Below are 27,858 nucleotides of genomic sequence, written 5' to 3' on the forward strand. Positions count from 1 at the left end.
AAATATTACTCGCCCGATTCTACAAGTACTATTTTGATCATAAAAATCAATAAATTCAGGGAGAGCAGAGGAAAAGTGAACTTCCCTCATAGCAGCACAAGGTGGCAATATTGGCTTAGAGGAAAAGCAAAGCCTGGCACAGAAGCTGTGGGGCTTTTTTTGCCAGAATCTTCTAATGAACCTAATAGGCATCGAGAGCCCATTGTCTTAAATATTTTAGAGCTGGTAACATCTTCATTGCGCTGAGGAGAGCAGTCCTTAGGCCCGAGCTGGCAGAGCATGGCCGCGCTGCTGGCCGGGAGCCCGGCCTAGGGACCGCAGGGACTGTCTGCCCCATGACAAAGGTAACGGCGCTCTGGGGGTGAGGGGAGCCAGGTGGCACCGAGGCATCCTTGTGGTCTCGGGCAAACATACGCTAAAGGGCCTGGCTAGCGTTACCCTCCCTCTGCTTCCAGCCACGGAGAGCTGGAGCGGCGGCGGCGGGCGCGGGCCCTGCCTCTGCCTGAGGAGGGTTTGCCTCCCCCGGCGCTGGAGACGCCTTTCTTCCTGGGGGAGCCTGCGGTTCAGAGGGCACCGACCCCGGGACTGTCCCTCCCGTTGTCACCCCGCGCCGCTCCGGCGGTGGCGGGCGGGGAGGCGGGGCCGCGCGGGCGGGAGGCGCCGAGGAGGCTGAGGGCGGCCGCGAACCCGTGGCCCCGCCCTCCCCTCCCAGCCCGGGCCGGGGGCGGGGCCAGGCTCGCGGCACCGAGCCCCGCCCCCGCCCGCCTTCCCATCCGCCCCCGCGGGAGCGCGCGGACAATGAGCGGGGGGCGAGCGGCGGGCTGGCGCCGAGCGGCTCGGCGGGGCTCTCGCGAGAGCAGGGTGAGCGGCTCCCACCTCTCGCGAGACATGGCGCGGCGGCGCCTCCTCCCTCTCCCCTTCTCCTCCCCCGGCCACATCCCCGCACGGAGGGCGGGGCGGGCGGCTGTCGGCAGCGAGCGCGGCGGAGGCGGGCGGAACGGAACGGAGCGGAGCGGGGCGGCCGCCGCCGGGCACGTGAGCGAGCGGGCGGGCAGCGGGCGGGCGTGCTCTCGCGAGCGCGGCGAGACGTGCGCGGGGCTCGCGCAGCCGCCTCGGTCCCTCCGTCCCTCCCTCCCTCCCCTCCCCCGCCGCTGGTGCGACAGCGAACGGGAGGCGCCGCCGCCGCGCTCCCTTACCGCCGTCCCCGGCCCGCAGGTAGGAGCGGCGCTGCGGCCGCCCCCGGCCCGCCGCCATCTTGGGAACCGGCAGCCGCCGCTCCGCCATGGCGGGGGGGGGGTGGGGTGGGTGAGCGCCCGTTAGGGCCGGGGAGGGGAGCGAGGAGCGGGCCTGGCGCGCGGCGGCGGCAGCAGCGCGCATGCGGGAGCGCCGGGCCCGGCCCGGCCGGTGCGGCGGCCCCGCCGGCAGCCCCGCGGGCCCCCCGCCGGCGCCCCCGCCCGCCGCCTGGCGGTACTGCGGCCGGGCCGCGCGGCCTCGGCGGGCCCGAACAAAGCCCAGCGGCTCCCCTTGCTGCGCCGCGGCCCTCGGGAAGGGCCGGCTCCGGCGGCGGTGCGCGGCCTGCCCGGCCTGCGCCGTCCTCCCTCCCCGCGCTGCAGGGTGCCCCCTGCCCCGGCCGCCCCGTGGGCACTGCCCGGCGCTTGCCGAGGGCAGGGAGAGGGGTTTCTCCTCGGCTGCTCAGTGTTTCGGCACGTAAAACGTGTTCTTGGGGGTGGCCCCGGGTAAAACGGCGCTTCGCCCGCCGACCAAAGCTTCACCGGAGCGCCCTGCTGGCGCTTCTGCTTCCAGCTGAGGCCTCAGAGTCGGCATCCGTCCTCCCCAGCCCCCAAAAACGGCCATTCGGAAGCTAAGCAGCATGTCGGTTACGTGCGTGCCTTCTTAACGTCTCTGAAGGCCGTTGGTCTCAAAATGCTGGTTTTGATGCTTATCTGGCATTAAGAATTAATGGATTGAGCATTAAGAATACTGACAGTGGAAGCATTCTCTTGACTCCTCTTTCTACTCAGTTTCACTTTCATATCATTTAGGCTGTGGTTACAAATCGTGCTGCAGGGATTCTTTTCTTTCCCCCCACTCCTGTGGTGGATTAATAATGTTCTGTGGTTTTTATGTACGTATTTTGTTTCCAGAGCCAAAGCAATGAGATAAAGTTCACCTCTGCTGAAAATAAGCAAAAATTAAAAAGAACTTTCTGGGAGCCTGAAGAACTGCTTTGTTCTGATAAATGAAGCATTTATGCTGTAGAAAGAAAGCTGAAAAATCCCTCTGTTAAATGTATGGCTTTTTTCCTTTCCATGAAGCATACCTTTGGGAAAAAAGTATCTGATACTGTTTTAAACAGTTGAATAGTCTTTATTCTTTTTTACTCAGCCTTAAATTCTTCAGTTTTTTTTTGAACTATCGGTGGAGTAGGTGGTCCTGACTCCCGACAGTAAGATATGTAGGGAGCAACTCTTGTTGAGAACGTCTCTTAAAGCAGTCAGTGTAGTTTTCGTGCCTCAGAAGAGGAAAATGGAGCGTTTTCTGGTACTTCTTTATAAAGAATCTGTTGATCCAGTGGCTTAATCTTCCTGAATTTAGAAACATGTTAATACATTGAAAACTTTAATATATTAAAATTATATATTATTTTTCCAAAATGTAGTGAAACATATATTAATGTTTTTAATGTATTACTGAGAAATTAGTGAATTTCTGTCTTGAATTTTATCAAAAAATACACAAAATGGTTCATTACTCAATTACGTGGAATCATTAGATTTGAGTGAGGATACTGGCACTCGAGCCTTGTACTTATGTTTGTTCAGTGGTAACCCAATATCTCTACTGGTACGTTGTGCACTAGGTAAGGAGATGAAATCTGAACAACAAATTCAAGTGTTTTGATTGCTTCCTGATGATTCTTCCTGATGATTCTGGTGAGACCTGCAAAGTCATGAGCCTTTTTTGTGTGTTTGCTTTAGAGAAGCTATCTGAAGTCACTGTGTGTTGAAAACTTCAGTTTCCAGTGTTTTGCATGTATCTAGGTGTGACGTACATCCCAGCACTAAATGATGGGAAGAATAACCAAGAGAAATTCCTAAATGCATTCTTAAAATGTGAACATCCATGTTCCTAAAGTAAAAACTAAAAACCTAGTAAGAAGGAGGGAAGAGTCAGCCTTTGAGGCTCCAAACTAAATTAGGGATCCATGGTATTATGATCCATGCAACTGAAATATGATTGCTACCTCATTTATTCGGTCTACACTTAAATAAAAATGCTCATTAATTTGAGAAATAAAGAAGTAAATATTGTCTGCTGCCCTTCTCTGTGACTTGCAAGCATCTCTGCTGAGAGTTTTGGTGAATGCGCAGACTATTTTGTAATCCAATACTTGACAGCGTTCTGGGCGGCTCAGCAAATCTGAGGGAGAAGCTGTTGTAGGCAAAGCTGCAAAGAAATGATTTCCATTCAGTTTATTTGTTAATTTATGATTGTGTAGCCTCTATGCTGCTTGCATTCTTCCTCAGTGCTCTAAGTCAGCAATTCTCGAGAACAAAAACAAATACCTCCCCATATTTCTGAACTCATTTAGCTTGCAAGTGTTTAAGTACCGTATTGTGTAGTCGTAACTTAAGAAAGTTTTCATTTTGAGCAGTAAAACAGTCCAACAATCCCTTGGTTCTTTTCTGCAGCTAGAATACATCTCAACACCTTCGTGCAAGATTGCAGAGATTTCAGCTGGGAAAGAATGTGATTGTATCCTAGCTCTGGGAATGCCTGGAGGCAGATTTACCTTCCCTGATTAGTCAGAAGGCTTTTTAGTCACTTACCATATCAGAATACAGAAGTGTTCTGTTTTGGGTTGTTTTTTTTTAAAAAAAAAAAGGTAAAATTGTTTCTCTCTTACAATGATTAACGCTCTGATTTTGTCTGTCTTTAGATCACTTGATGTGTGACCCCTTTATGTTTACAAAATAATTACGGTATGTTCTGTGATTTTGGTCAAAGTTTTGGTGCCTGCGAGGCTATTCATCTCCCAGCTGATGGGAATGAATAGTTACTGTCTCCTCGCTTTCCCAAGGGCATGAACATATGGTCGTTACTACGAGAGCTTCCAGGTTAAGATCCTCCATCATTCTGCAGTGACGCTGTTTTTGGCAGACCCCTTCTGTTGAACCAAGTCGTAATGGCTTTGCAGAGGTTTTCGTGGGTGCCAGAACCTGTGTGCACCCATCTTATTGTAGAGTTGGAGCTCTGAAGGTAGTCGCAAAGAGTGGGGTTACAAGTAGTAGGAAGGAGCGCACGGAAGCTGTAGAGGTAATGATGTGTTTATGGAGCGGTTGGTGCACGTGACGGCAGTTGTTCTGTATGTTCTGAGCCGTTTCTATTTTCCCTTCCTAAAAATACACGTTTTTTGCCTCCTCTGCTCTTTCTGTAGTGTTCCTTGGACCCTTTTTTCAATTCTGTTGTTTCTGTAAAGGAATAAATGCACTTTTTTCCATGCATTTTTTACAAAAAGAGGAATGCTTGAATTTATTAAATTCTGTAATGAGCAGAAATAGGAAGTCAGCATCTTATTTTACAGTGTTCTTTCCTGCATTCAAATATTGAAAACTGTGTGAGTTCTTTTAAGATTCTTAATTGCTAAACTAGTCCCTTTAATTTCCCTTTTATAAATAAGTCTTTTTCTATGTAATACTTCTCTGTTCTGAAGCAATCCTCTGTTACAGTAACTTCAGATCTCAGATTACGATGTGGTGCTCTGATCAGGTGACTCACTGCGACAAAGCTGAACATAATCCTAAGAAATGAAACTCTTCCAGTTGTTCTGCAAGGCCTGAAACAAATTGTCTGATCTGCACACAAAAAAAGCGCACGCATCCAGTGTGCCAGGTGGTGCTTAAATTTTTGAGGTCGTGACCTTTGGGGATCAGTTGGACAAGATGAGTTGTTTTCTTGCCTGTCAAATGGCAATATTAAATAACCACTCTGAATCCTGCTACCTGACATGGGTGATAATCTGCATTTTCTCTAAGCCTGCTGGACAATTCTTCCTTTGCCTTTGGAAAGACAGTGGCCTTTTCTGTATTGTCAGAGTTAAAAGTAATCCTGTAGGCTTCAAATCCATTACCCTTGGTCATTCAGCGGCTAGATAACATCTGCTTCTAATTTTCCTTGCAAGTTCTTGTTTTTACTGCCATTATTTCTTACAGCAACATGGGGAGCTGTCTGTCTGAATTTGTCACTTGGATTTTCAGGTTTCTTCTGTCGATAACCTTTTTTGCTGTGATGCATTGGAGATGGTTTGGCCAAGAAGCGTATGAATTCTTCCATAGCAGAGTAGATTACTGCAAAAGGGATTGCTGCACTGAGTGTAACACATAAGGGAAGAGGAGAAAAATGTAGATTTTCATCCAGAAAGCTGGGATTGTGGGTGTGAAGCTTCTTTGAGACTTTTTTCCCAGGCGTGTGCTCTCTTGGAAAGTCTTGTGTTGTTACAAACTGAGGGTGTGTTTTTCAGCTTGCAGATTGTTTCATGGTTTTACCATAACTGAGTTTATTTGATAAAATTCAATGGGGTTTGAGTCATTTTGATGTGAAAGTGAAACTGACTAGAAAGTAAAACCAGGTATTTTTCATTTTTGAGACTAAATAGTGGAAGAGGACTGATGAGTTGTTCTAAGAACAAGATTAATATTAAAGCTATAATACAGGTTAAAAACCCTGAGAGTGGTAGAAGGAATAGGGAGCTAAATTATTTTCAGCCTGCTGGTGTTCCATAAAAGGTGGTAATCTAAGGTTATTGTGCTCAGCACGATCAATGTATCCCAAGAATTCACTGAATTATACTGCTTTCAAGAACAAAATTAGTATTTATGTGCAGCGAGGGTTCTATAAGTTTTATTGAAAAGAGTTTCTATTTTACACAAAAAGAAAATCCTCCTATAGTGTTTGAAAATCAGCCTCATTTTGGCCTTTATGTGGTAGCAATGTATTCTGTAGGATTCAAATTTCTTATTTTTGTTGTCTGCCTTTACAGAAAACTCTTGTGCAACACGTAGATGTAAAGTGGTTTTTTCATTGTCTGCATTTGTCTGGAAATCTAGTAACATTTTGGCTTTCAACTTATTACAAGATTGCTTTATGTGATATATTTTCAAATCTCAATATGGCCAAATTTCTGTCCACAGATCTTAAAAATTTATATCTGAAAGCCTGTCTGTTCCCAGTATAGCTGAAATTACACGAAGAACAATTAGCATAACACTTTCAACTCGGCTAAATCACGTCTGGATCTTTAGACAGCTTTGTTCAGGCGTACTCATCTTGTTGCTGTGACTCAGTTGATGGCACACTCGCTTAGAGGCTGGCACTGCTCCGTGGGAACCTGTCTCTATCAGATACTGACAGGAGATCGTTCAGGAGCGCTCGACACAAGAAATGCGATCTCAGAATCACGTGTTAAACCTGACCATGTGGAAGTTAAACATTCTTTGGTGTGATTTTTTTAGAGCTCTGCCCCCACCTTGTTTTGTTGTTGTCTTTATCGGTTCTTAAAGATGGGGATGGTTAGGAGCAGAGTACAACAGCAATTGCAAGGTGACCGTGATGTGATAAATAGTGATTTTTGAGAATAGTACTTGAATACCTGATCAGGTGTAGGGCAGGTTACTGGCTCGCACACCAGCCGCCAGCGTTATAGTCTGTCCTCATCGTACAAGTGTCTTACTGTCCCACTTCATGCTTTTTCATAAGATTGTCCCTCTTTGTTTCTTTGTCTCGTTTTTTCCCTCCACTTTTTCTGGTTTTATTTTTCTCTTTGCTTCTTTCTTCTATGGGTGTTTGCAGCAGCAGCATGGCATGGTTATGTAAACCCTCCGTGTGTATGGGGAGTCAAAGCCTGGCATGTAATCGGGTTCTGTGCAGCCCAGGTCTGTGCCAGACTGGGATGTGACGGGTTTTGTTCTCTGCTAATCTCTCCAGAGCAGCAGACAATGAGCTGCCAATTGAAAACTGTGACAAGAGGATTAGCGAGCATCTGTTCAGAGAGAGGGGGTATTTTTGAAGAGTGGAGAACTTTCCTGATTTAGTGAAAACTTGAATAGTGCGGGTCCTTGCATTAACAGCAGGACACACGGTGCCTTTCCTGACCACATGGCTGTCTGCTGAATCACTGCTGGGGTCAGGTTTGTAAAGCCCTCTGGAATATCGGATTTTATGAAGAACCCAGTAAGTTCAGTTTCAAACCATTCTGTAAGGGTGTGAATGAACTAGAAGGAAATTTGTATGTAAAAATGGAAGGAGTAAGGATTAACTTGTAAAATACTCAAAGTAATTTAAAGATTACTGAATGTACGTAAGATAAAACATGGTACCCAGGTGAATATTAGTGTTTCTCTCATGTTTGAACTTGAAAGAGTTCTTGATTTTTACAATATAGTTCCTAAATGCTTTCTATTTAGGTGTTCTTCAGTGTGGTCAGCTTGTCCTGGATACCTCACTTAGAAATTTGCCTCATCTGCTCGCCCTATGTTCTTGTTTTACTCTGAAGCTTTCTGCAGTGCTTTTCTGTCTTCTGCTTCAGATACTTTTAAACTTATTTTCATCCCCATGTTTCTCAGTCTCTTAACCAAATGTTACACAATGAAGCTTACTTTAAGGGGTTCCAACATATGTGGATCTTAAAAGCACAGCTGAAATCTGAGTTTGGAGGTACTGATAACAGAGTATGTAGCAAACTGTATAAAGCAGTTACTTCTCGAAGATGGAGTTGTGTGGGTTTTGTGTGTATCATAGAATTCCTTATTTTTCTACATGAATGCATAATTTTGTAACATGCTGCTACCCAGAAAGAAAACCTAAGGGCTTTTCAACTTAAAGTAGAAAAAACTTGATGTGCTATTGAAACAGGGCTCTGGATTGAGTAGGCAGTTGGGGTAGAGACATGCTTATAACCTTGACCTTTTTTCTTCTGTTTCCAGTACAAGAGAAACTGCCTTCTGCAGAACCGATCTCTTCAAGGAAAAATCCTTGGTTTCATTTGTCCTTTCCATTCCTCCCCAGATATACCTGTTCTCTTAGAAGCTGATTTCACTTTGCAGCTTTACCATTTGTACCTGTTTCTTTTTCAAGTGATTATGTGGTTTATGTGCATCTGAGTGGCAGCGCTGAAGAAGCGAAACTGCTCTGCAGAGACTTGAAAGGGCTTTACCACTTCGGGGACCCAAGAACAACATATTCCTGGTGGAATGTTTTCATGCGTGTTGAGTTGCTTTAAATTTTGTGTATCTATCCCAAGGCTGAAGGAGTATGGGGAGAAGTGTTACAGTTTATTTCTGTTCTGCACTATATAAAAAAAAGGATGTTTTATGAAATATATCCATTGCACCATAACATATACTGTGGATATTGATACACTGTCCAATTAAAACTAAACGTAAATGCAGTTGAATCAAATATTTAAATAGGAGGTTAGTATTTTAGTGGGACACAGGGCAGATATCTATCTCTTGTGAGTGTTGTTTTAGGATCTTTAACTCCCATATGTGGTCATGGTGTCAAAGTGTCAGACCTGAACCAAGGAAGAAGCGCTTTGCTGGTAAGAGACATGGACACCACTGTCCCGCAGGGCTGGCCGGGGGCGTAGTGCCATCTCCTGACTCACCTAGTGTCTCTTTCTGCAGGGCCAGGGTTTTCCTTGGATCTCCCATCCCAATACTAAGCCTGACCTTGTTTAGCTTGAGGTCTGCGACTACAGGCTGATGTCACTGTTTCAATGTAATAAAGAATCACTTCCTAAGTGCTGTTATCCTATAACTGCAATTTGAGCAAGAGGTCTTGTTTACTTCCTGCAAAATTTAAAACTTATTTTTCTTGTTCACATCTGTCTTCACATCGGTAATTTGAATTTTACTGCATAAAGATTGACTGTTATGTTTGGTCTTATTTACCAGATCTTACAGCAGAAACTTTTTGCCCAAACTTCAGTTACTTTAACTTCCTTTCGTCCTATTCTGTGGTGGTATAGGTTTCGTGTTTCAAATATGTATTATATGCCAAATTCATCTTGGATTCTATGGGCTTAAGTTTGTTTGTGGTCTTCTCATAGACACAGTACAGTAATGTAGGGTATAAACAAACCCATGAACCAGAGATCAAGTAAACTTTAGATGCTTTCAGACATCCCAAACTTCTGAAATTCACTTGTCTTCGGTATGAAAGTAGCTTTTTGTAGAAGAGTAGTATGTATAGGCAACACCACTGTGTATTTATCTGAAATAATATATGTAGGTTCTGGGTACCTCTTGAATCTGTTATGTAATAAAAGCCTTGTAAGATTGAGATCTTGAATGTTTTTAGATCAACATGATGCATAAGTTTAAAACTGCATCTGTTTAAAGGGATTTATGACTAAAACTGCTTGTTTTTCTACAGAATTGTCTGGTGTTTCTCAGCTTGAAGAAGATCTGCAGTCATTATTGATCCTCTTTCTTGGCGTTACCATTTTTGAAGTGAAGTTTGCCTAGCTTTCTAGTGTGAGCTCTCTTTTCAGCCATCTTATAAAAAAAGAAAAATTTTTTTTTGATCCATACAGTAGACAAGCTATAGTTCTACAATGTCCAAGTCATTCCAGCAGTCATCTCTGAGTAGGGATTCACAAGGTCATGGGCGTGACCTCTCTGCAGGAATAGGCCTTCTTGCTGCTGCTACCCAGTCTTTAAATATGCCAGCATCTCTTGGAAGGATGAACCAGGGTACTGCACGCCTTGCTAGCTTAATGAATCTTGGAATGAGTTCTTCATTGAACCAACAAGGATCTCATAGTGCACTGTCTTCTGGTAGTACCTCTTCCCATAATTTGCAGTCTATATTTAACATTGGAAGTAGAGGTCCGCTCCCTTTGTCTTCTCAGCACCGTGGAGATGCAGACCAGGCCACTAACATTTTGGCCAGCTTTGGTCTGTCTGCTAGAGACTTAGATGAACTGAGTCGCTATCCCGAGGACAAGATCACTCCTGAAAACTTGCCTCAGATCCTTCTACAACTTAAAAGGAGGAGAGCTGAAGAAGGTTATGGTAGAGATGGGAGATCATCCACACGGGAACCACCGTACAGAGTACCTAGGGATGATTGGGAAGAAAAAAGGCATTTTAGAAGAGATAGCTTTGATGATCGTGGTCCTAGTCTCAACCCAGTGGTTGACTATGACCATGGAAGTCGTTCTCAAGAATCTGGTTATTATGACAGAATGGATTATGAAGATGACAGATTAAGAGATGGAGAAAGGTGTAGGGATGAATCTTTTTATGGTGAGACTTCGCATAACTATCATAAATTTGACAGTGAGTATGACAGAATGGGTCGTGGTCCTGGTCCTGAGAGATCTCTCTTTGAGAAAAAGAGAGGTGCTCCTCCAAATAGCAATATTGAAGACTTCCATGGATTCTTACCGAAGGGTTATCCCCATCTGTGCTCTATATGTGATATGCCAGTTCATTCTAATAAGGTGAGTTATGCACCAGATGCTTCTATTTTCCTTTACGTTGTAGTATCTGTTCTGTTTTTGCTTATTTCTTTAATTATTTCTATAGCCTGGTTGCTTTTGAAATGATCTGAAAGTTGGTTTGAGAGTGAAAAAGGCACTTGGTTTATTTACAAGGTGTAATTGTTAACAAACGCTGTGAACCAGGGCTTTACATTAATGTATTTTGTTTGCCCAGATTGCTTAACTTCAAGTCAAACAGCTATCATCTACTGGGATATCTTATTTATATTTTACATCTACATGTTCTCTTAACCACAAACATCTGGCATTCAAGCAGTTTTGGGGTGGGTTTTTTTTCATTTTTTGTTGGTTTGGGGGTTTTTTGCAGTGTATCTACTGTGCTATTCAGGAAGCTAGTTTCAGCTCTCCTCCACATCTGTCTTGATTGCTGATTTATATGTAGTTAAGATGCATTCTTGCACAGTTCTGCTTTTTCCCTGTCCAAAGGGAAAGAGTTAATGTAGAGCCCTGGAACTTATTTGCAAAAATAAAAACCACGTTTTAGATTAGCTCATTCTTGCCTTTTTAATTTCACTTTAACACTCTATCTCATACTATGGCTGAAATTTGTCGTCATTTTTCTCCTTTTTCACAACTTTATCTTAGACACTTCAGACTCACTTTTTATTGTCACATGTTGCATCTATCCCTGTAGACTCTCCGAGCAATCAGTCTGCTGTTGCAGTATCCTGCTCTGTGTTCCTAGTAGCGTTCTTTACTTGGCTCGCAAGTAGAGTGGATCTTCGGGTGTATTCGGTTATGCTGAGACTTCCCTCTTAGTTTATCCGTGAGAGTTCAACTCTGCAAAGGCAGCAGGTTACTCCAAATGGCCTGTTTATTCAGACGTTATTTTCAGAGCCTTCTCACTTTCAGCTTTTCCAATTTTACTCATCTTGCTGATTTTCAGTATACTAGGCAATTTAATTGGCTAATACAGTGCCCCTCTTGTCACAATTAGTGGCTGATTAGCTTGAAGGCCTTCAATTGAAAATTTAATACATGCTATTACTGTAAAATTGATACAATGTGGAATTGCTGTTACTAACCATTTCTTTACAGTTACCTCTCAAAAAGTGCTGCTTCTGTACATCTGATCTTTTTGAAACACGAGGATTGATTCTGTCCCTGCAAGGAAATGATCAAACCAGTTTTAGAGCACAACTGTATGACTCCAGCTGATCTGACAGTTTATGAACTTGTGTTGCTTTAATTACTTTTTATATAAAATAATCACAGTAATCCGGGTTTCTTGTCTCCTATATTTGACGTTTATTTTCATAAAAGGTTTTAGGTGTTAACAGTTTAGATGGCATGCTCAGTTCTGTAAAAGGACTTCATTTTGTTAGATTGAAAACATAAACTTCTGAGGCCCTTGAAGATGGCAACCAGTAATGCTGTAAGTAGGGTTCTTTTTAGCACTTTATTTTAAACCCTCGTGGTTCTTAGTTGGCTTTGGTGTGAAGATCTGTTGAAAGGATATCCAACACGAAGTATCTTCCCAGGTATGAGAAGTACCAAATTCTTTTGACAGCATAACTGAAGTCGTTGACTTTCTCTGTAACGTGTAAAACCATCGGGGTTTTTTAGGAGTGGGCTTTGACTTAAACTGCTGGTACACCATAAAATATTTGAGATTGGATCATCTGTTTCTTATGACCCAAGTTTGGGCTTTGTTTCTAATTTCAGAAATCATGTCACCACAAGAATTTTTCTCTTCCTCTCCTTTTTTCCTCTGCTTTGCATACCTAACAGTTACAGAATTTCTTATTTTGTGTCTCCCACAAAATTGAATCAAATAGAACTTAACTTTTAAAGTAATCTGATCTGAACCAAAATCTATGGAAAGCAGAAAGGGAATGCTTTTCTTAGCTGGGACAGCATAAACTTATTACTGCAGTATCAAAAATCTCATTTTCCCCACCTCCAAATAAAAATATCATAGAAGATTTTTTTTAAAGAGTATGATAAAACAATGTGTATTTTAAGCCCAAGCAAGGGGTTTAACACCCTTAGTGTAACTTAAGCTGGCAGACTAGCCCTCCGTGTTTTCTTTTTTAGCGATGTTCTTAACTGCTGCTTTAATCTCATGCCCATGTATATTCAGACCCATTTTATTTTCTGTCTAATTGTGAAGCAAATCGTGCCCCAGTTTTTTTTAGGCATTTTGTTAATCCTGATCCCTTTATCAAGGAATGAGGTGTTAGGTGTGGAGGGATTGTTTTCCCTGCCAAAGAAAAAGGCTGATGCAACATGAGCAGCTGAATTTGGAGGTTAAACACTTGAAATGGTGATACATCTCAAAGGAAAAACATAGCCGTGTCCCTGATAGAGGGCTATCTAAAATTAGATGCTTAAGTTTGACCTAATTTTCTGAAGAACAGAGCGTCCTCTTGCTTGCATCAACTGAGGCAAAAGGCAGTCTGAGTTTTAAGAAACTCAGTTCAGATTTTCTCCACCTTAACTTTGGGCATTCATGTTCGTTAGTGTTTGCAAATATCTAGTGCCCTGAAACCTGAGGAGTGACGCTGCAGGCTGAGTAGAGGCAGGGAGTAAAGGGAAGTCCAGATGAGGAGTTGTATTTAATAAAAAGTTAATAATGTAGATGAGCCATTGTTCTGAAAACTTCCCTTGGGGAAAAAAATCCTAAGTTATATGTCACATCTCCCTTTTTTGCCAATTTAAAAGCATTTGAAATATGATGAGAGTTGGATTTCCTGAACTTTGGCTCTAGTTTGCAGATAACTTCTATTTCATTTATAATAATTTTAAATTACGTGTTAAGGCAGCTTCAAAGCATGGTACATCTAGCTGAATCAGCCACCGAGGCTGTACAGATTGTGCACCCAAATTTAGAGGGGTTTTTAGTGTTTAAAGGACTGTTTTCTGTAGGGTAGTACTAAAACTTGTTAGCAAGTTTAAACTGAAGAAGCTTTGGTTTTAAGTATGGAAAGCTTCATAGGTAGGTTTGCTTAGGGGGTTTGGTGGTTTTTTTCATCCTAATTGCCATCATATTTATTACTTTATAGTTGCAGAGCCTACATCTTGTGCAGTTAAGAAAAAGTGGTGCGCTCATTTAACATCTTTTTGATAAAATAAATGAAGGTTTCATCTTTCTCCACATGATATTCTGTGTATCTTGGAGTAATAGTGTAACGTAGCTTAACGGCAGTACTTTATGGGAGACTAAATTCAGGTTTTTCTCCTTTGAGGAAAGTGCAAGGTAGGCATTTGCCATATGGGAACACTACAGTAAGCCTCAGGAGTGTCCCATTGTATCCAGAAGGATGGCTGTAATGTGGTGGAGACTAAAAATCAGGAAAGATGAGGAATTAGGAAAAAATCATTTGTGGGTGCTGGGCAGAAATAAGCACGAAAGAAGAGACAGATAAAACCGTCGGCCAATGCACTGTACGTGTTCACAGCTGAAAATGTAGCTGATAAGATAAAACCTTCAGTTGTTAAACTGCCCCCAGAAGATGTGTAATTACTCTCCCCTAATTTGTGAACCTAAAGCTAATTTGCCCTGTGTCTCTGCTGGTCCCTTTGCTTACTGAAGAGCAGCAGAGTGGAAATCAGACTGTGGCTCACAGATGGGCAGCAGTGAAACTTCAGAAGTTCTGTCGCTTTACAGATGCAAACATAGCACAAAGAGTATACATAGCTTATACATAGCTTGTAAGAGTGTAAGGATATGGAGATCGGGCACTCCGTACTTCGATAAAGGAGGAGTCCCTGTGCCTGCTCTCCTCTTGAAATAAATAGCTCCCTTTGTAATCTAAATAATCTGCAGAGAAAAAGTAGAAATCCCTCATTCCTTTCTAGCACTAAAGCCAGAACTAGAAAGAATTTTACTGGGCTGATTTGGTTTAATTCCATTATTCCTCCTTCATACTATCTTCATTTAGATCTCCTTTGTTTCTTGATTATTCCCCTCAAATGGTCATATATTTTAATATGTCACCTGTATACTTGTAGTTTGTCCTAGCTATGCACTTCCATTTCTTTTAGTCTTGCCTTTCTGAATTCCTTGCAATTTCTTGGCTTCTTTATGGTTCTGAAAACTTGAGTGTGTAGTTCACATTAATCTTTAAAAAGTCTGAGGAATGAAGCAGAGAGAGTGGAGGAAATTCTAAAATTACTGAAGAAAAAAAAAAAATCTCAGCATCCAGTTCTAAAAGTTGAAATCATAATGATAAGCATGTCTGCTGCAGCAGTTAGCCCCTGGTAAGCTTTCCACCTCTGAGGCAGCATCAGGCCCGTAGATTGCAAGACATTTTTCATCAGACACCTTCTCACCCAGGTTAGGAGTTAAGAGGTAGGTCCAATTTCAGTGTCTGATCAAAGCACTGCAAGGAGATTTCATTATCTATGTATGTATCTTCGATACTGCAGCTTAGAAGAGAAGATACTGCGCTCTACAACGTTATTTTGTTAAAAATGGCTTGCCATATGTGGCTGTTAATTTTTAATTATTTACTTTGCTGCAGGAGTGGAACCATCATATCAATGGAGCGACTCACAGCCGACGTTGTCAGCTGCTGCTTGAAATGTATGAATTTGAAGTACAGTAAACATTCTTGTGGCGTGAGGGCGTGTACAGCGAAATAACGGTCAATTATGTTGCAGAAAGCAGGTTTAGAAAACATGCTGTGCCTTGTAGGGAATAAAACCATGCAACTTAAAAGAGCATCTTCAGGACAAAAAGGGATCTGGGCTCGTAACTTCAATCCTGCTGATCTATGTGTAATGTTTTAAAGAGTTGGATCTTAAGAGTTGAGAATCCATTGAAATTTTTTACTAGTCACTTAATACCAACTTGTAAATTTTTGTTGTAAAACTGTGCAATTTGTATTATAAATTGGCAGACACGTTACATGCAGTGTAGGAAGTTTCTCGTTGAGAATAGCACTGCTATTCTGTCAATAGATGCTGGCTGTGGTGGTCCTGTAGTAGGCAGTGTTACAATGTGTTTTATCTGTGTTAACGTGTAAAGGTATTGCTGCTTGTAGGTAAATTATTACATAGGTAGCAGAGATTGAATTTTTCTTACTTTTGTTTCTTTCTTTTAAGATACCCAGAATGGAATCCTGACAGTGATTCAGGACACGGAATGTAAGTAGGAATGAATTTTAATGTCTATCATTTTTTTATTTGAAGCAAAGGATGGTCTTAACAGTTCACGTAAAACAACACACCTCCTTTTCTTCAAGTGGGTTCCTCCCTTTGTTTTCTACTAGCTGAAGAGCAGCGGTAGAAGTAGCTAAAGTTAACTTCTGCTTGGATGCTCTGCAGAAATTAGTTTGGAGTTTTTTGAGAATGAAAGCTTCGCGGATTTTTGGTTTAAAATTAAGTTGTGTTTTCCCCCTTCTTTCTAGGGGTGATCCCTTTATGTTGCAGCAATCCACAAACCCTGCACCAGGAATTCTGGGACCACCACCACCTCCATTTCACCTTGGAGGACCTCCTGTTGGGCCAAGAGGTAACATCAACAGGCACCTACCTACTTTTATAAGGCTTAAGTTCTTGGTTTTTTTTTTCTTGTTTTAATTTGTTACCAGTGTTTTAGAATGACAAAACACTCATTTTTCTCAGCAGTGGAACTGAAATACTTTAGTCCCTCCCTGGCCAAAGACTGGTATGCAGGTCCCACACTTCCACCTTTCTACCATGCTGGTAACTACTAGCCATGTTATTATGGCTGGTTTTTTAACTGTTTCATTAAGCCACAGATGTCTTGGACTTGTATTTTTTCCTGTTTAGAAGCTCTTTTGTATCTATCTTCTGATGAGCTATGTGTTGGTGGGTTTTTTTTATGTGAAACTTGCAAGAATTCAATGTCCTAAGTGGTTTTCCCTCTTAATTTCAAATGAATTTGACAGATAGATTCGAGCAACTGAGAAATGGGAAGATAGATGAAGCAAGCCTCTTCTTCACAGGAAGGCAGGCTAAGAATCAGGTTCTTGCCTGAAGTTGTTACTTCCTACCTTTTAGTTCAAGTGACTAAAAGAGCCCAACTAACTAATTTACCTGTGTATCCTGACAGAGTACGAGTATTTCAGACACTTCAAAGGATTTTTTTAGATGATACATGTGTTCATACTTAATTTCATTAAAATAATACTGTTAATTTTTGAAAACATCTCAAACTTGACTTTGAGCCAAACTATCTGAAAGGCTTTTTTCAGGTGTTTCCTAGTAAAATGGCCATTATGATAGAATTGGTGGTGTGTTAGAACCAAAACTAGGAGTTTCGTTTTTTGGTTGTTTTTTTTTTTCTTTTTTAACCCAAAACCTCAATTATAAGAAGTGTATCTTAGTTAGAGATCTTGCATCTGTTGTGTATGGAGACGTTTTGTTGTGGCAGATCTTACTCTGAAACAGGAGAGGGTTTTTTTCAATGGGCTTTACTTATTCTCTGTTATTTCTGCACATCTGTAAATGCAGCTCTTTCTCTAATGTTGAACTGAAAAGAACGATCAGAAAGGAGGACCTCAAGTTACCAGAGCTCTGAAATAAATTAACAGCCTTTCACACTGTAATGAAATAATTAGTTTTTAAAACTTGATGTCATTCAGGTTTAGTATTACAAGAGATCTCTTAAGAATTTGTGAAGAGACATGTTAATACCAGTCTTACAGGTTGAACTAAGCTTGCTCATTCTTTTAATTTCTTAAAGGAGCTGGAAATGGAAATATGCAAGGACCGAGACACATGCAGAAGGGCCGAGTGGTTAGTATTAAAAATTTGGTTGTTTTTAAAAAAAAACCACAATTTTGTTATATGCTTTTTGTTTGCTTTCATAAGATTTTTTTTTTTTTTTTTTTTGAATGAATGGATTGTCTTTAAAAGTGAGATTTTAGGATTTATTTGTGTGGAAATACTGAAGCTTTGGAATAACGTTGGGGTTTCGTTGTGCCAAGTATTCTACAAAATATTTGTTCCAAAACTGTACAGACTCTATTTAAACATTCTGTTATGATGAAGCTGTGGGACATGAATGTACAGGAAGGCAGCTTTGGCACGGCAGGCATCTTCCTCTGTGCAAATCCCTGGAGGCTCTGTGCCTTTCCTGTATGCATCTCATCTTAGTTACTAGGGAAGATTTATCATTTTAAAAAAAAAATTTAAAGTAGAGCAGAGCCTTTACAGACTTCCTTTTTTAGGTTAGCTGATACACATTTTCTTTCATGTTGTGTACACATGCTTTGTCTTCCACAGGAAACAAGCAGAGTTGTTCACATCATGGATTTCCAGAGGGGAAAGAACTTGAGATACCAGCTGCTTCAGCTTGTTGAACCATTTGGAATAATTACAAATCACCTGATTCTAAACAAAATCAATGAGGTAAGGGTAGGCCCTTCAGTGCTGCTTCTGGCACTGCTTCGTGTCGTTAGTATGCTTAATTTTTGTAAAAGGACTTACTCAGCTGCCAAGCAAGGTGACATATGTGTCACCAAGGTCACATGTGTGAAAGGAAGAGTGACTAGCACATTTCTTTCCAGAAATGCTGTAGACTGCATTTTATCTTAAATAGTGTTTAAAATCCTTCTTGTTGGTTGTTCGTAGCTTTCTCAAAAATACATTGTGCTTACAAATTCTGTTGTTCTTCCAATATTTGCTGAAAACTTATTTGGTCCTAGTTTGTATTATACAGTGTCAGATTTTGAAGTGTGGAAAGCCAATGTCATAGAAGAGAAAGATCAGGAAACAATTGAATGTTTTGAATCCAAATCTAGGTGGAATGTAAACCAAATAGTTCTGTTTGTGCACCTAAATAAAGGATGTGAAATTCATGTCAAGTTCTCCAGGTCAGTTAATAGTGTAACCAAAAGGCAGTTTTCACTTTTGATGCAGCTCTTTTTACAGGAAAGCAAGGAAGAGCTTAAGATTTTAAACAGAAATATTAATTCTTGAAGGAGTAGCGCTTAATTTGGTTTTATATGATTTCAGGCATTTATTGAGATGTCGACCACTGAAGATGCCCAGGCTGCAGTAGAATACTATTCAACAACACCTGCGCTGGTATTTGGTAAACCAGTCAGAGTCCACCTGTCACAGAAATACAAAAGAATAAAGGTAAAACACTTCTGCTTTTTTAACATTGCCTTATTTTAATTTGGGGCAGTCACTGTTACGAGGCTGTTGCATTTAAGTTATTCTTAATTTATGTACTTCTCAGCTGTATCAACTTATACATGGGTGACTGTTGCTTGATTATTTTATGCAGTATATACTTCAAAAATTTTATTCCCTCTTTATTTTAGAAACCTGAGGGTAAACCTGACCAAAAAACTGAGCCGCCAAAACCAGAACTTGGTCGTGTGATTCACCTCAGCAATTTACCTCACTCGGGGTACTCTGACAACGCAGTACTGAAACTGGCCGAACCGTATGGAAAAATTAAGAACTACATCCTCATGAGAATGAAAAGCCAGGTAACTGAGCGTAGGAACATACACGTGTGGAGATTTGAAATGAAGGTTTTTCACTGCAAAGAAATGCCGTGCCTTTAATTGGTGCATGTGTAGACTTTCTGCTCTAGCATTGATAGGGAAATTTGTCAGAGGACTATGTAGGTGGTGTTTATCTAGTGCATTGCAAAATGTTACTGTAATGTGAGCTGCATTTAAAGAAAAAAAAAGAACAGGCCTCAGCTGTGAAGAAGGTATATTTAGCATTGAGGCTTAATTTTTGTTATGCAGATTTCTAGGGAGCCTTGGAACTTGTTTTTAAGGCTGAAAAAAACATTACCTATGAAACATTAACAAATATATTCTTCTATTACACATTTCTTTACCCTTTATTTTTCATTCTTTAAACAAAAGCAGTCCTGTGGCTTTGTAACTTTAAAAAAAAGTTAGTGCATTGCAAGTGTATAGTAAAATGCTTTGGATGTGCATGTACATGATTTCTATAAATACACAGGAGTGTAAAGTATTTAGTTCTAATTTTTTTTTTGCAGCTTTGCTGACCCAGTTTGTTGCTCCCTTGAGTTAAATAGGAAATTCCAGAGAATTTCTGGAATCCATCTCTTTTTCAGGGAGATGAGTGCCTGAATCCCCTAATGCCACATTTGTGGAATGAAAAATTACTAGAACCTCTTGTTTGACCCCTAGGAAGTCCTTCCTGACCTTACTTCACTGGGAAAAATAAATCCCTTGCTGTCTAAGTTGGATGCAGAAACACCTTTCTTCTGTCTGCCAATGATACCGTAGCCCAGATGCGTTTTTAAAAGCTTGTTCTGCAACCTTAGTGTGTCATAGGCTTGTTTCTTGGAGGAACACCTCCCAAAGCAGGGTTTATAGACCAGCAGCTGCTGCCTGTTTCAGGCCTCTTGAGAAATAAAAATAAAATACTGGGGTAGTTTCTCAGCTACCCTGGAATTCCCAGATACTTAAGCACCAAATAAATGAGTTTCATTGTCCAGATGCTTTTTGTTTGGGATAATATTTTACTTTATGGTGACTTTTTTTTTTTTTAGATTATTTAAATGCCTGTTGTTTCATTGCAGAACTTGTCTATGGGACAGATACAACTGAATAGAAAAGCTGGGTATATAGAGCACTTTGGTAAATTTTTAAATTTGTGGCTAGTTTGGAGAGGATGGGTGTAGCTGAATCTCATAATTTTGTTTCAGCATTTGGAAACGCTGTGTTTTAAGTGAAATAGCTTTGCCTGCAGGAGTGTCGTCTATTTCATAGTTGGGTTTAATGTGTGTTTTACTCTTTTCAGGCTTTCATTGAGATGGAGACCAGAGAAGATGCTTTAGCTATGGTTGAGCATTGTGCTAACAAAGCGCTTTGGTTCCAAGGCAGATGTGTGAAAGTGGATTTATCTGAAAAATACAAGAAACTGGTGTTAAGGGTAAGTAGTGTTTTTAGGTTTTTAATTGTAGTTAAAGGTGTAAAGTGAAGTAGAAGACTGTTATCGCTTATTGATAATTCAGTGCCACTTGTAAAGTGGAACGATTTGCTTTAGTATTTTCTGGCTACTTCAGTGCAGTTACTTGGCATGAGTGTGGTGTTATGAGGCCTAGAACAAAGAAAAAGTATTTTCCTTTCAGATAGAACAAAAAGCAAACAACTACTAGAATTCAGATTTTAGAGTAATTGGTGTACATTAAAATACATAAGCTTTCTGTTGTGGAGTATGAAGAAATTGGACATGATCACGCACCAAAAATGAATGCTTTGTGGCAAATTCGAATACTTAACCAAAGCACTGAATAGTTTTCTGTGTTACTGCCTTGCAAGTGGAATTTCCTATTCAGTAACTCCTAAAGAAGCATTTTGAGTCTTCAAAATCTTTCCATGCAGCCCACTGCTAATGACAGGGAGGAGAGTATAGATTAAGGCTGATTTGTGCCATTGCCTGCACCATGCTGTATCAGTTCATGAGCAAAAGAGGAGTTGTATCTGATTTTTCTGGAGCAGGATATCCTATCTGTTTTGTATTGAATAACTGATAATTCCTGTGAATAAAGACATGGGATTTCTAGGTTGGTAAGGTCCTGTCTAACATAATAGCATTTTATTAATTGGTTGTTAGGTGGGCATGGTAAAAGAGTACCTGTGGAGTAACATAATTGGAAGCGCTTGGCTAGATTGTGCTGTCTGGTCTGAATTAATGCTGCAACAGTAGTGTAAGTAATAACCTACTGTGACTTACAAATTTTTTTTTTTAATTTTATTTTAGATTCCAAACAAAGGAGTTGAACTGCTGAAAAAGGATAAAACTAGGTAATGTCCTATTGCGAAAGCATAATGTTGTTTAGAAGAAATATGAAAATATCTTTTCCAGAGTATAGAAATTATATAAAAGAAGTAAGGCAGGCTCTGAGATCAAATTGTTGTTGTTGTGCCCTGAGATTAACTGTTTCTAATGTGCTACCTACCCTCTTCCTCTAATGGTGGAGATTTCACAGCCTCTTCAGGCTCCTCAGGAAATCTTTTCTAGTCCTTAATTAGCCTGCCTTCCTGCAATTTAAACCCATGAGCAGTTGTCCTGTCGTGTAAGGACGGTTCCTCCTTCCAGCAGCCTCTGGCATATTTGAAGAATGGTATCCTTCAAGGTTTCCCTCAACCTTGCATTTTCTGAACTAAAACACAATTTTTTCAGGCTTGTCTAGAAAAATATAACCTACCTTTTTTTTTTTTTCAGTCATTTCTGGGCTATCTTCAGGTTTACAAGCAAGTATTCTTTGTTCTTTACAGAAAGAGAACATATTCTCCAGACAACAAAGATTCTCCAAGTGATAAGAAACCTAAACCAGATGCTACTCAGAAACCTGAAAGTGGCAATGTAGAAGATAAAGTGAAAGAGGAGAAACCAGATGATGCTGCTGAGCCATCATCAGGTGCTAAAAGCAGTGAACAGGCAGACCCAGATGAGCCTAGCTTACTCCTTGAATCTGAAGACGAGCTGCTGGTGGATGAGGAGGAAGCAGCAGCGCTGTTAGAAAGTGGCAGCTCAGCAGGAGATGATGCAGATGTTGCCAATTTAGCTGATGTGACTACTGAAGAAAAAAAGGAGACAACTGATGAGGTGACCGTAAAAACTGAGGGGAATGTTGTGGCCAATCCAGCAACAAAGAAAAAGCTTAAAAAGGTAATTCTATAGCAAGGTACCTGAGTGGGGAGAACCCTGTCTAACTTACACAGCACACCACAGTACATTCTATTTCAGATCTTTTTCTGGGTGTCTTTAAAACACATGTGTGGCACGCCTGTCTGAAGGGAAATGGGTGGTAAAGCTTCTGTGAAGAAAATGGAAGGTCCCATTGGATGTAATTTGTAAATGGAATCGCTTATAAATCCCTCTTTCTGTTAAATCCCTCTTTCTGTTTTGACAGAAACTCTTAACTTGTGTGATTCGACCCAAGTATCTTCCTGGGGTTTTTCTTGCTGTTCTCTTCACCCCTTTTTTGAGTAATACTGAGCAGCCAGGAACTGTTTTCTCCTGAGCAGTTTCTCAAGAGACTGTAGTTAGTTTTTTGAGCACAGAGTAGAGCAACGACATTCAAAAAATTATTTATTTAGGACTTGAGGCTGATCTAGACTTGGACAAAACTGTGTGTTCATCTGCTCTTTATGCTTAGGCAGAAGGTAGGCACGTCCCTTGGCAGTTAGCCAAGGCCCATTTCCGATTGGAGGAGAGAAAAAAATACTAGTTTCAAGGTGTCTTCAGTTGTAAGCTGTTCCTGTGAGCTTCCTTCTTCTCACCAGATGATCCCACACTCTCATGGTTGTTTATGTCCTACCATCTGCTTTTTTCCTGTTTAAATTGTACTTGGTTATGTGGAGTAGCATGCAAAGTTCCAGTAACTTTATTGACTTAGAAAGTTGTTTTGCAAAAAAGACAGACATGTTCCGTATTAATGAATGAAGTGTGCATGGTTTTCAGCATTGTGGGATCCTTCTGTCAGGAAGCTAGTTCCAGGGGTTGGGATTAGTATTGCCAGTGCAAATGGCAGTGATTATTTCTTATTATGAGGGTATCTGTGATGAGAAACTGCCTCAAAACCCAAACTCGCTTCCTTGAAGACCTACATTCTTAGAGCACAGGTGTAAAGCAAACGCTGTTTCAGTACTACTCATGAATTCTGTTAAGCATGTGAAATACTGATGTCTCCATAGCAGCAGGAATGTTTCAATAAAAATAAATCAGAATTCAGACAGATTGACTGGCTTTTAATGAAGCTGGATTTTAAGAGACCTCCACAGTTTTGGTGGTTGGTGTTTTTTGGTTTGGTTTTTTTTTTTTTTAAATGCAGAAGCTCCAAGCTTTCCACTGGTTCAAAGAGAGCTCTTAATTTTTTTTAATGTGCTTTCATACTATTAGTGGGCACAAAAGTGCTCTGGTAAGGTTTTACCTTTTATGCAGGCATGAATTTGAGGATCTTGTGGGACTGTCTCAAACAGAAACAAAACTTGTGCATTCCAAAATGATTTCCACTTAAAATACTCACCTTAGAAGGACTTTCAACGTAAGAATAGAGCAAAAAGATACTGAAATTCTCAAGTTGAAGATCACGTGTTGATATGATAAAACAGTGGACCCTCATGATGCAAAAAAAATTTACTCTGAAATTGAACACTTGATTCTGAGACAGTGGAGTACATGTAAAGGGAGCTTGTTCCACTTCTGCATGCTTGAGTAACGTTTTGAATGAGTGAGGTAGGTCTTGAAGGAAGAATTTGAGCAATTTTCCAGGGAATTTGGAGAAGATATTTCTTTTCTGAGACATAAGACAGTTTGAGGGAAACGTTTAAGAATAAGCTGACATAAGGAAAACATTTTCTTAACAGCGATACGTGGGTGGCTTTCCACGGAGCATGGAGGGGTTTGTCACCCTCGATGAGGTTGGTGACGAAGAAGACTCGGATCACCAGAAACTCCGCAAGTCGGCTTTGGCAGTAAAAGCTGCTAGCAAAAACGATGATAGTTTGGCAGAAATCAAGGTAGACAAGATTGAGGAGCCAGAGCCGGAGAATGAAACGTTAGAAAATGGAACCAAAACTGAAGAAAATCCGAAGGCTGAAACTGTTGAAGCTTCTGAGACCACAGCAGCGCCGGATACAGAGAAGAATGCCCATGAAAATACGGACACCAAGGATGAACAGGAAACCAAGAACGTCCAAGAGAAAGCTCTTGTTCCAGATGAATTTAGGATTGGGCCGTACCAACCAAACGTTCCTGTTGGTAAGGCTGCTTCCCTTTCTTTTCCAATACGTCTCTCTGCATTGCAGTAGCATTTCTCATTTCATTTGACTTTTATTTCTGGCAACACATTGCCTCTGAGCCTTTCATTTTAGGGCTTCCCACTCTTCTCCCCTTCTTCACTCCTCCCCTAACCCTAGTATTTTCTTTCTTTTTTCCTTTATTTTCATACAGTTCTCCATAACACTTTCCTTAGGCAGAAATTAAATGGCAAGCAGCACAAATTCAATTAATAGCACAGATTGCAGTAGTGGTATTAGTTTAGATTCATCCTAAATACTCAGAACTCAAACTGATCACAGAACATTGTTAGTTCTTCTGAAGGAACCGATAAAATGGATCCTTAATCTTAAAGGTTGATTTTAAATTTAAAAAAAGAAAAAGCAAAGCCTGCACATATTTAGTTATTATTAGGCCCCGGCTTGAATAAACTAAAACAAGGACTTTTAAAGATAAAGCAGCTTTTAATGTAAAGTGAATTATGGTTTTAAGATTTAGCTGAAATGACATATGACATTAAAAGAAATGCTGCAGAGTAGATCTTTTAGTTTATTTTGTGGTGTTTACTTCTCTAGGTGTGAATTATGTGGTACCCAAAACAGGGTTTTATTGCAAATTGTGTTCCCTGTTCTACACAAATGAAGATGTTGCAAAAAAGACCCATTGCAGCAGCCTTCCTCATTATCAAAAGTTGAAGGTAAGGCAAAAACTTGTTCATTTTAAATGGCGTGATTCTTTCCTGGGGAATAGATCTGAACGAGACTGGACTTGAGGGGGAAAAACCAAAAGCTTTCAGGCAGTGGAAATTGGCTTATTCTATCACTTTTAACTCAAGCTAGACCTCTCCAAAGCTTCATCCTGTGAAAATAATTCACAGGATGCACATTTTAAAGATGGGCTCCAGCATTTTTTTGATAAATTTGGATTAAAGAGGGCATTCAGATTGGCACCAAGGCCAGGCTTAGAAGTAGTGGTGCAGAATAAATACAGGTGACTCGGAGCCCTTCCAGTTGTCCCTTTGAGAGTATTTTTAACTGCTCAACAGAGCTTAAACTGAAATTTTTATATATTTAAAAAAAAAAAACCCAAACATATTTGCAACTTCTGATTTTGTGAGCATGTTTTACTATTTCTAATTGGATTAGGTATCACATGATTGCATGGCATGAATGGTAATGCTGCTGCTGTATCTTTGTGTACTGTGAGCTGCTTTTAAATACCACCTCCGAGAAAGGGAAATCCTAAATGGAATTCTAATAATGCAGTGTTCACATAGACTGATTTTATACCAGTCCATTATTGAGCTGAAAACAAACCCCAGGGGTTCCATAGAAAGGAAGAAGGGGGCATCTCAGACCCAAAACATTTGCTTTCTCCCTTGTAATAATAGGGAACCCTAAACAAATATAGGGCCCTGGAAGGCAGATGGCACAACTCAATGTCGCAAAGCAAACAACATTATCAAGGACAACATCAGAAAATCAATTACTGTGCAGAATCTTGTAGTAAGAAAAACCCACTTCATCCATCACCCATAGCTTTTTTTTTTTTTTTTCATTGAGGTATTTTATTATGGGACTTTAAAGACTTGATATAAAAGGGGATGTGGGGGAAATAATCCCAATTTATTAACTGTATCACTTAAATGAAGCATGATTTGATTTGCTTTTTCCATGGCACAGATGACTAGCGAGCTGCTCTTCAGTGACTTTGAAACATTGATGTGGTTTTAGAGTCTGGGAAGGAAGGTGGGGGGGGGAATTGCAGCTGCTGTTTCACAATGGAAGGGCACTTCTCCAGCTGGAAGTCTTGTTCACTGCGAGAGCAATGAGAGTTAATAGATTAATTGATATCGCTACCAAATGTCACCGAACTGATAACAAATTCTTCAGCCTTCCAAAATAGCCCTTCTCTAGGGAGGCGAGATGTTTTGTCCCTGGCTTTTATAGATGGCAAATTCTGACCAGGTAAGTGGCACAATCGCTGTCACAAGTCCATGAAAAAATGGAGAGTCATTTTCTTGCCTTGCCTTTCCTCTAGGAAGGCATTAACGGCAGGGCCAGGTAAATGCTTGCAGAGGCTGCCAGTTGGTGTTCCCTGGCAGTGAGCTGTATGTTCGGTGACACAGTGCTGATGTGGTGCTTCAGAGGAGCTCCACTTCACTTCAGTACGTGGAGAAGTGCCAGTCTGGTTAGTTATGACCTTTGCAGTTAATATTCACAGATTTTACAGCTGGAAAATTGGATTTATGTTTGTTATTCATGTTGTGACTGTGACTCTTAAATATATCCAAAATATGGTTGCTTTCTTTTAACAGAAAATTCTGGATAAAATGGCAGAAGACCACAGGCAAAAGAAAGAAGCTTAAAAGGAAGGAAGGATGTAAGGAAAACAGTGGCTTTGTTTTTAATGTTAATCTTTTTTAAAAGCAGTACAAGTAGTAGATGGAAATACTGTATTCTTTTTTGTTTTAGTGAAATACAGTAGGCATTATAGGTCTGTTCATGTGTTAAATGTTGTAGCAAAAAGCATATGCAGTTAAGTTAATGACAAAGATTTGTTCTTAATGTGAGAATGGCAACAAGTTTTCGTTTTGACACTTCAAGCTTATTAAAGAAAAAAATCTTGCACCCTTGTGGAAAGCTCATCTATGGGAAGAAAACTTCATTTAAGTGAAATTTCCTAGTTTTCAAGCTTCAGAAATTGTCTTTCAATTCCATTCTCAATAAAAAATAAAACGTAGCGCTGTATTTTTATTTTATCTAGAACATTCCATATTTCAGTCTGAGCCTAGCAGATATTTAATTTGGAGTGTAAGGCTGTCATTGCATTTCACTTTTGCAAGTCTTTAAATGTAAGTTGCATTTTTAAATGTTGAATTGCAGTTTCTTTTAATGTCATTGCTGTTATATAGCAAATAGGAAAATTAGTGATTAGTCAGCTTTACAACTTTGTGATTTTTTTTTTTCCTAAGCTCTTGATAGACTTTCCTATACAGCTATTCCGTGTATTTTTAGTGAAAAGTAAATGCCCATTCTCCTCTGATCAGTATTATTTCCTTGAGCTCTTCCTGCTTTTACTTGAATCTTGTAGCTGTCGTACATCTCTAGTATATTCAAAAGCAGCAGTTGAGTCCTGAAATGTAAAAAGGTACCTTTATATTCTTCACTTGTAATTTTTCATACCTGCATTTTAAAACAGTTTTTGTTAAAATCTAGTTTCGTCAAGAATCTTTAGAACTGTGCTCTTTATGTACCTGCACATGATATGTGAACAGGAATTTGCATGTGTAACCTGTGTTTATCTGTAGTTTTTGTTATTTACTGCTTATTTGTGAATTCAGGTTACTAAAGTGATTTACCAATAAACAAAGCTAGGCAGCAGTAATTTGTTATAGATGTTTGGCATGTTAACCAATGTGTCTACTGAACTCTTTACTCCTGTGTTCATGATACCACACTGAAACTTTAGCTTTCTTTTTAAAATCTGCATGTTTTAACACCTGTGATTAGCAGCTTACTACATAACTTTTCTTGCTCTTCCCTAAAACCTCTTTCGTTTCCAAACAAATTAAAATATCACTTGTTAAAACA

General features: G+C 40.4%; 1 protein-coding gene across 6 annotated transcripts; it reads left to right on the plus strand.

The window, feature by feature from the left end:
* Positions 1 to 786: 786 nt before the first annotated feature.
* On the plus strand, positions 787 to 27,858 carry MATR3 (matrin 3). Of its 6 annotated transcripts, none has more exons than XM_068417293.1 (15): positions 958 to 1,031; positions 9,436 to 10,507; positions 15,034 to 15,095; positions 15,617 to 15,658; positions 15,922 to 16,025; positions 17,223 to 17,275; positions 17,765 to 17,890; positions 18,497 to 18,622; positions 18,811 to 18,981; positions 20,279 to 20,410; positions 21,242 to 21,285; positions 21,760 to 22,153; positions 23,854 to 24,247; positions 24,841 to 24,962; positions 26,583 to 27,858. In XM_068417293.1, exons 2-15 carry the CDS (start codon positions 9,617 to 9,619, stop codon positions 26,631 to 26,633), a joined length of 2,712 nt encoding a protein of 903 aa, XP_068273394.1. In that variant the 5' UTR covers positions 958 to 1,031; positions 9,436 to 9,616; the 3' UTR covers positions 26,634 to 27,858. The 6 variants fall into 6 exon arrangements, with proteins under 6 accessions (XP_068273395.1, XP_068273397.1, XP_068273394.1 ...); XM_068417292.1 differs by having other exon boundaries at positions 962 to 1,035; XM_068417291.1 differs by lacking the exon at positions 958 to 1,031 and adding an exon at positions 1,126 to 1,215.

This window comes from Nyctibius grandis, chromosome 22 (assembly GCF_013368605.1).
Source record: "Nyctibius grandis isolate bNycGra1 chromosome 22, bNycGra1.pri, whole genome shotgun sequence".
Lineage (NCBI taxonomy): Eukaryota > Metazoa > Chordata > Aves > Nyctibiiformes > Nyctibiidae > Nyctibius > Nyctibius grandis.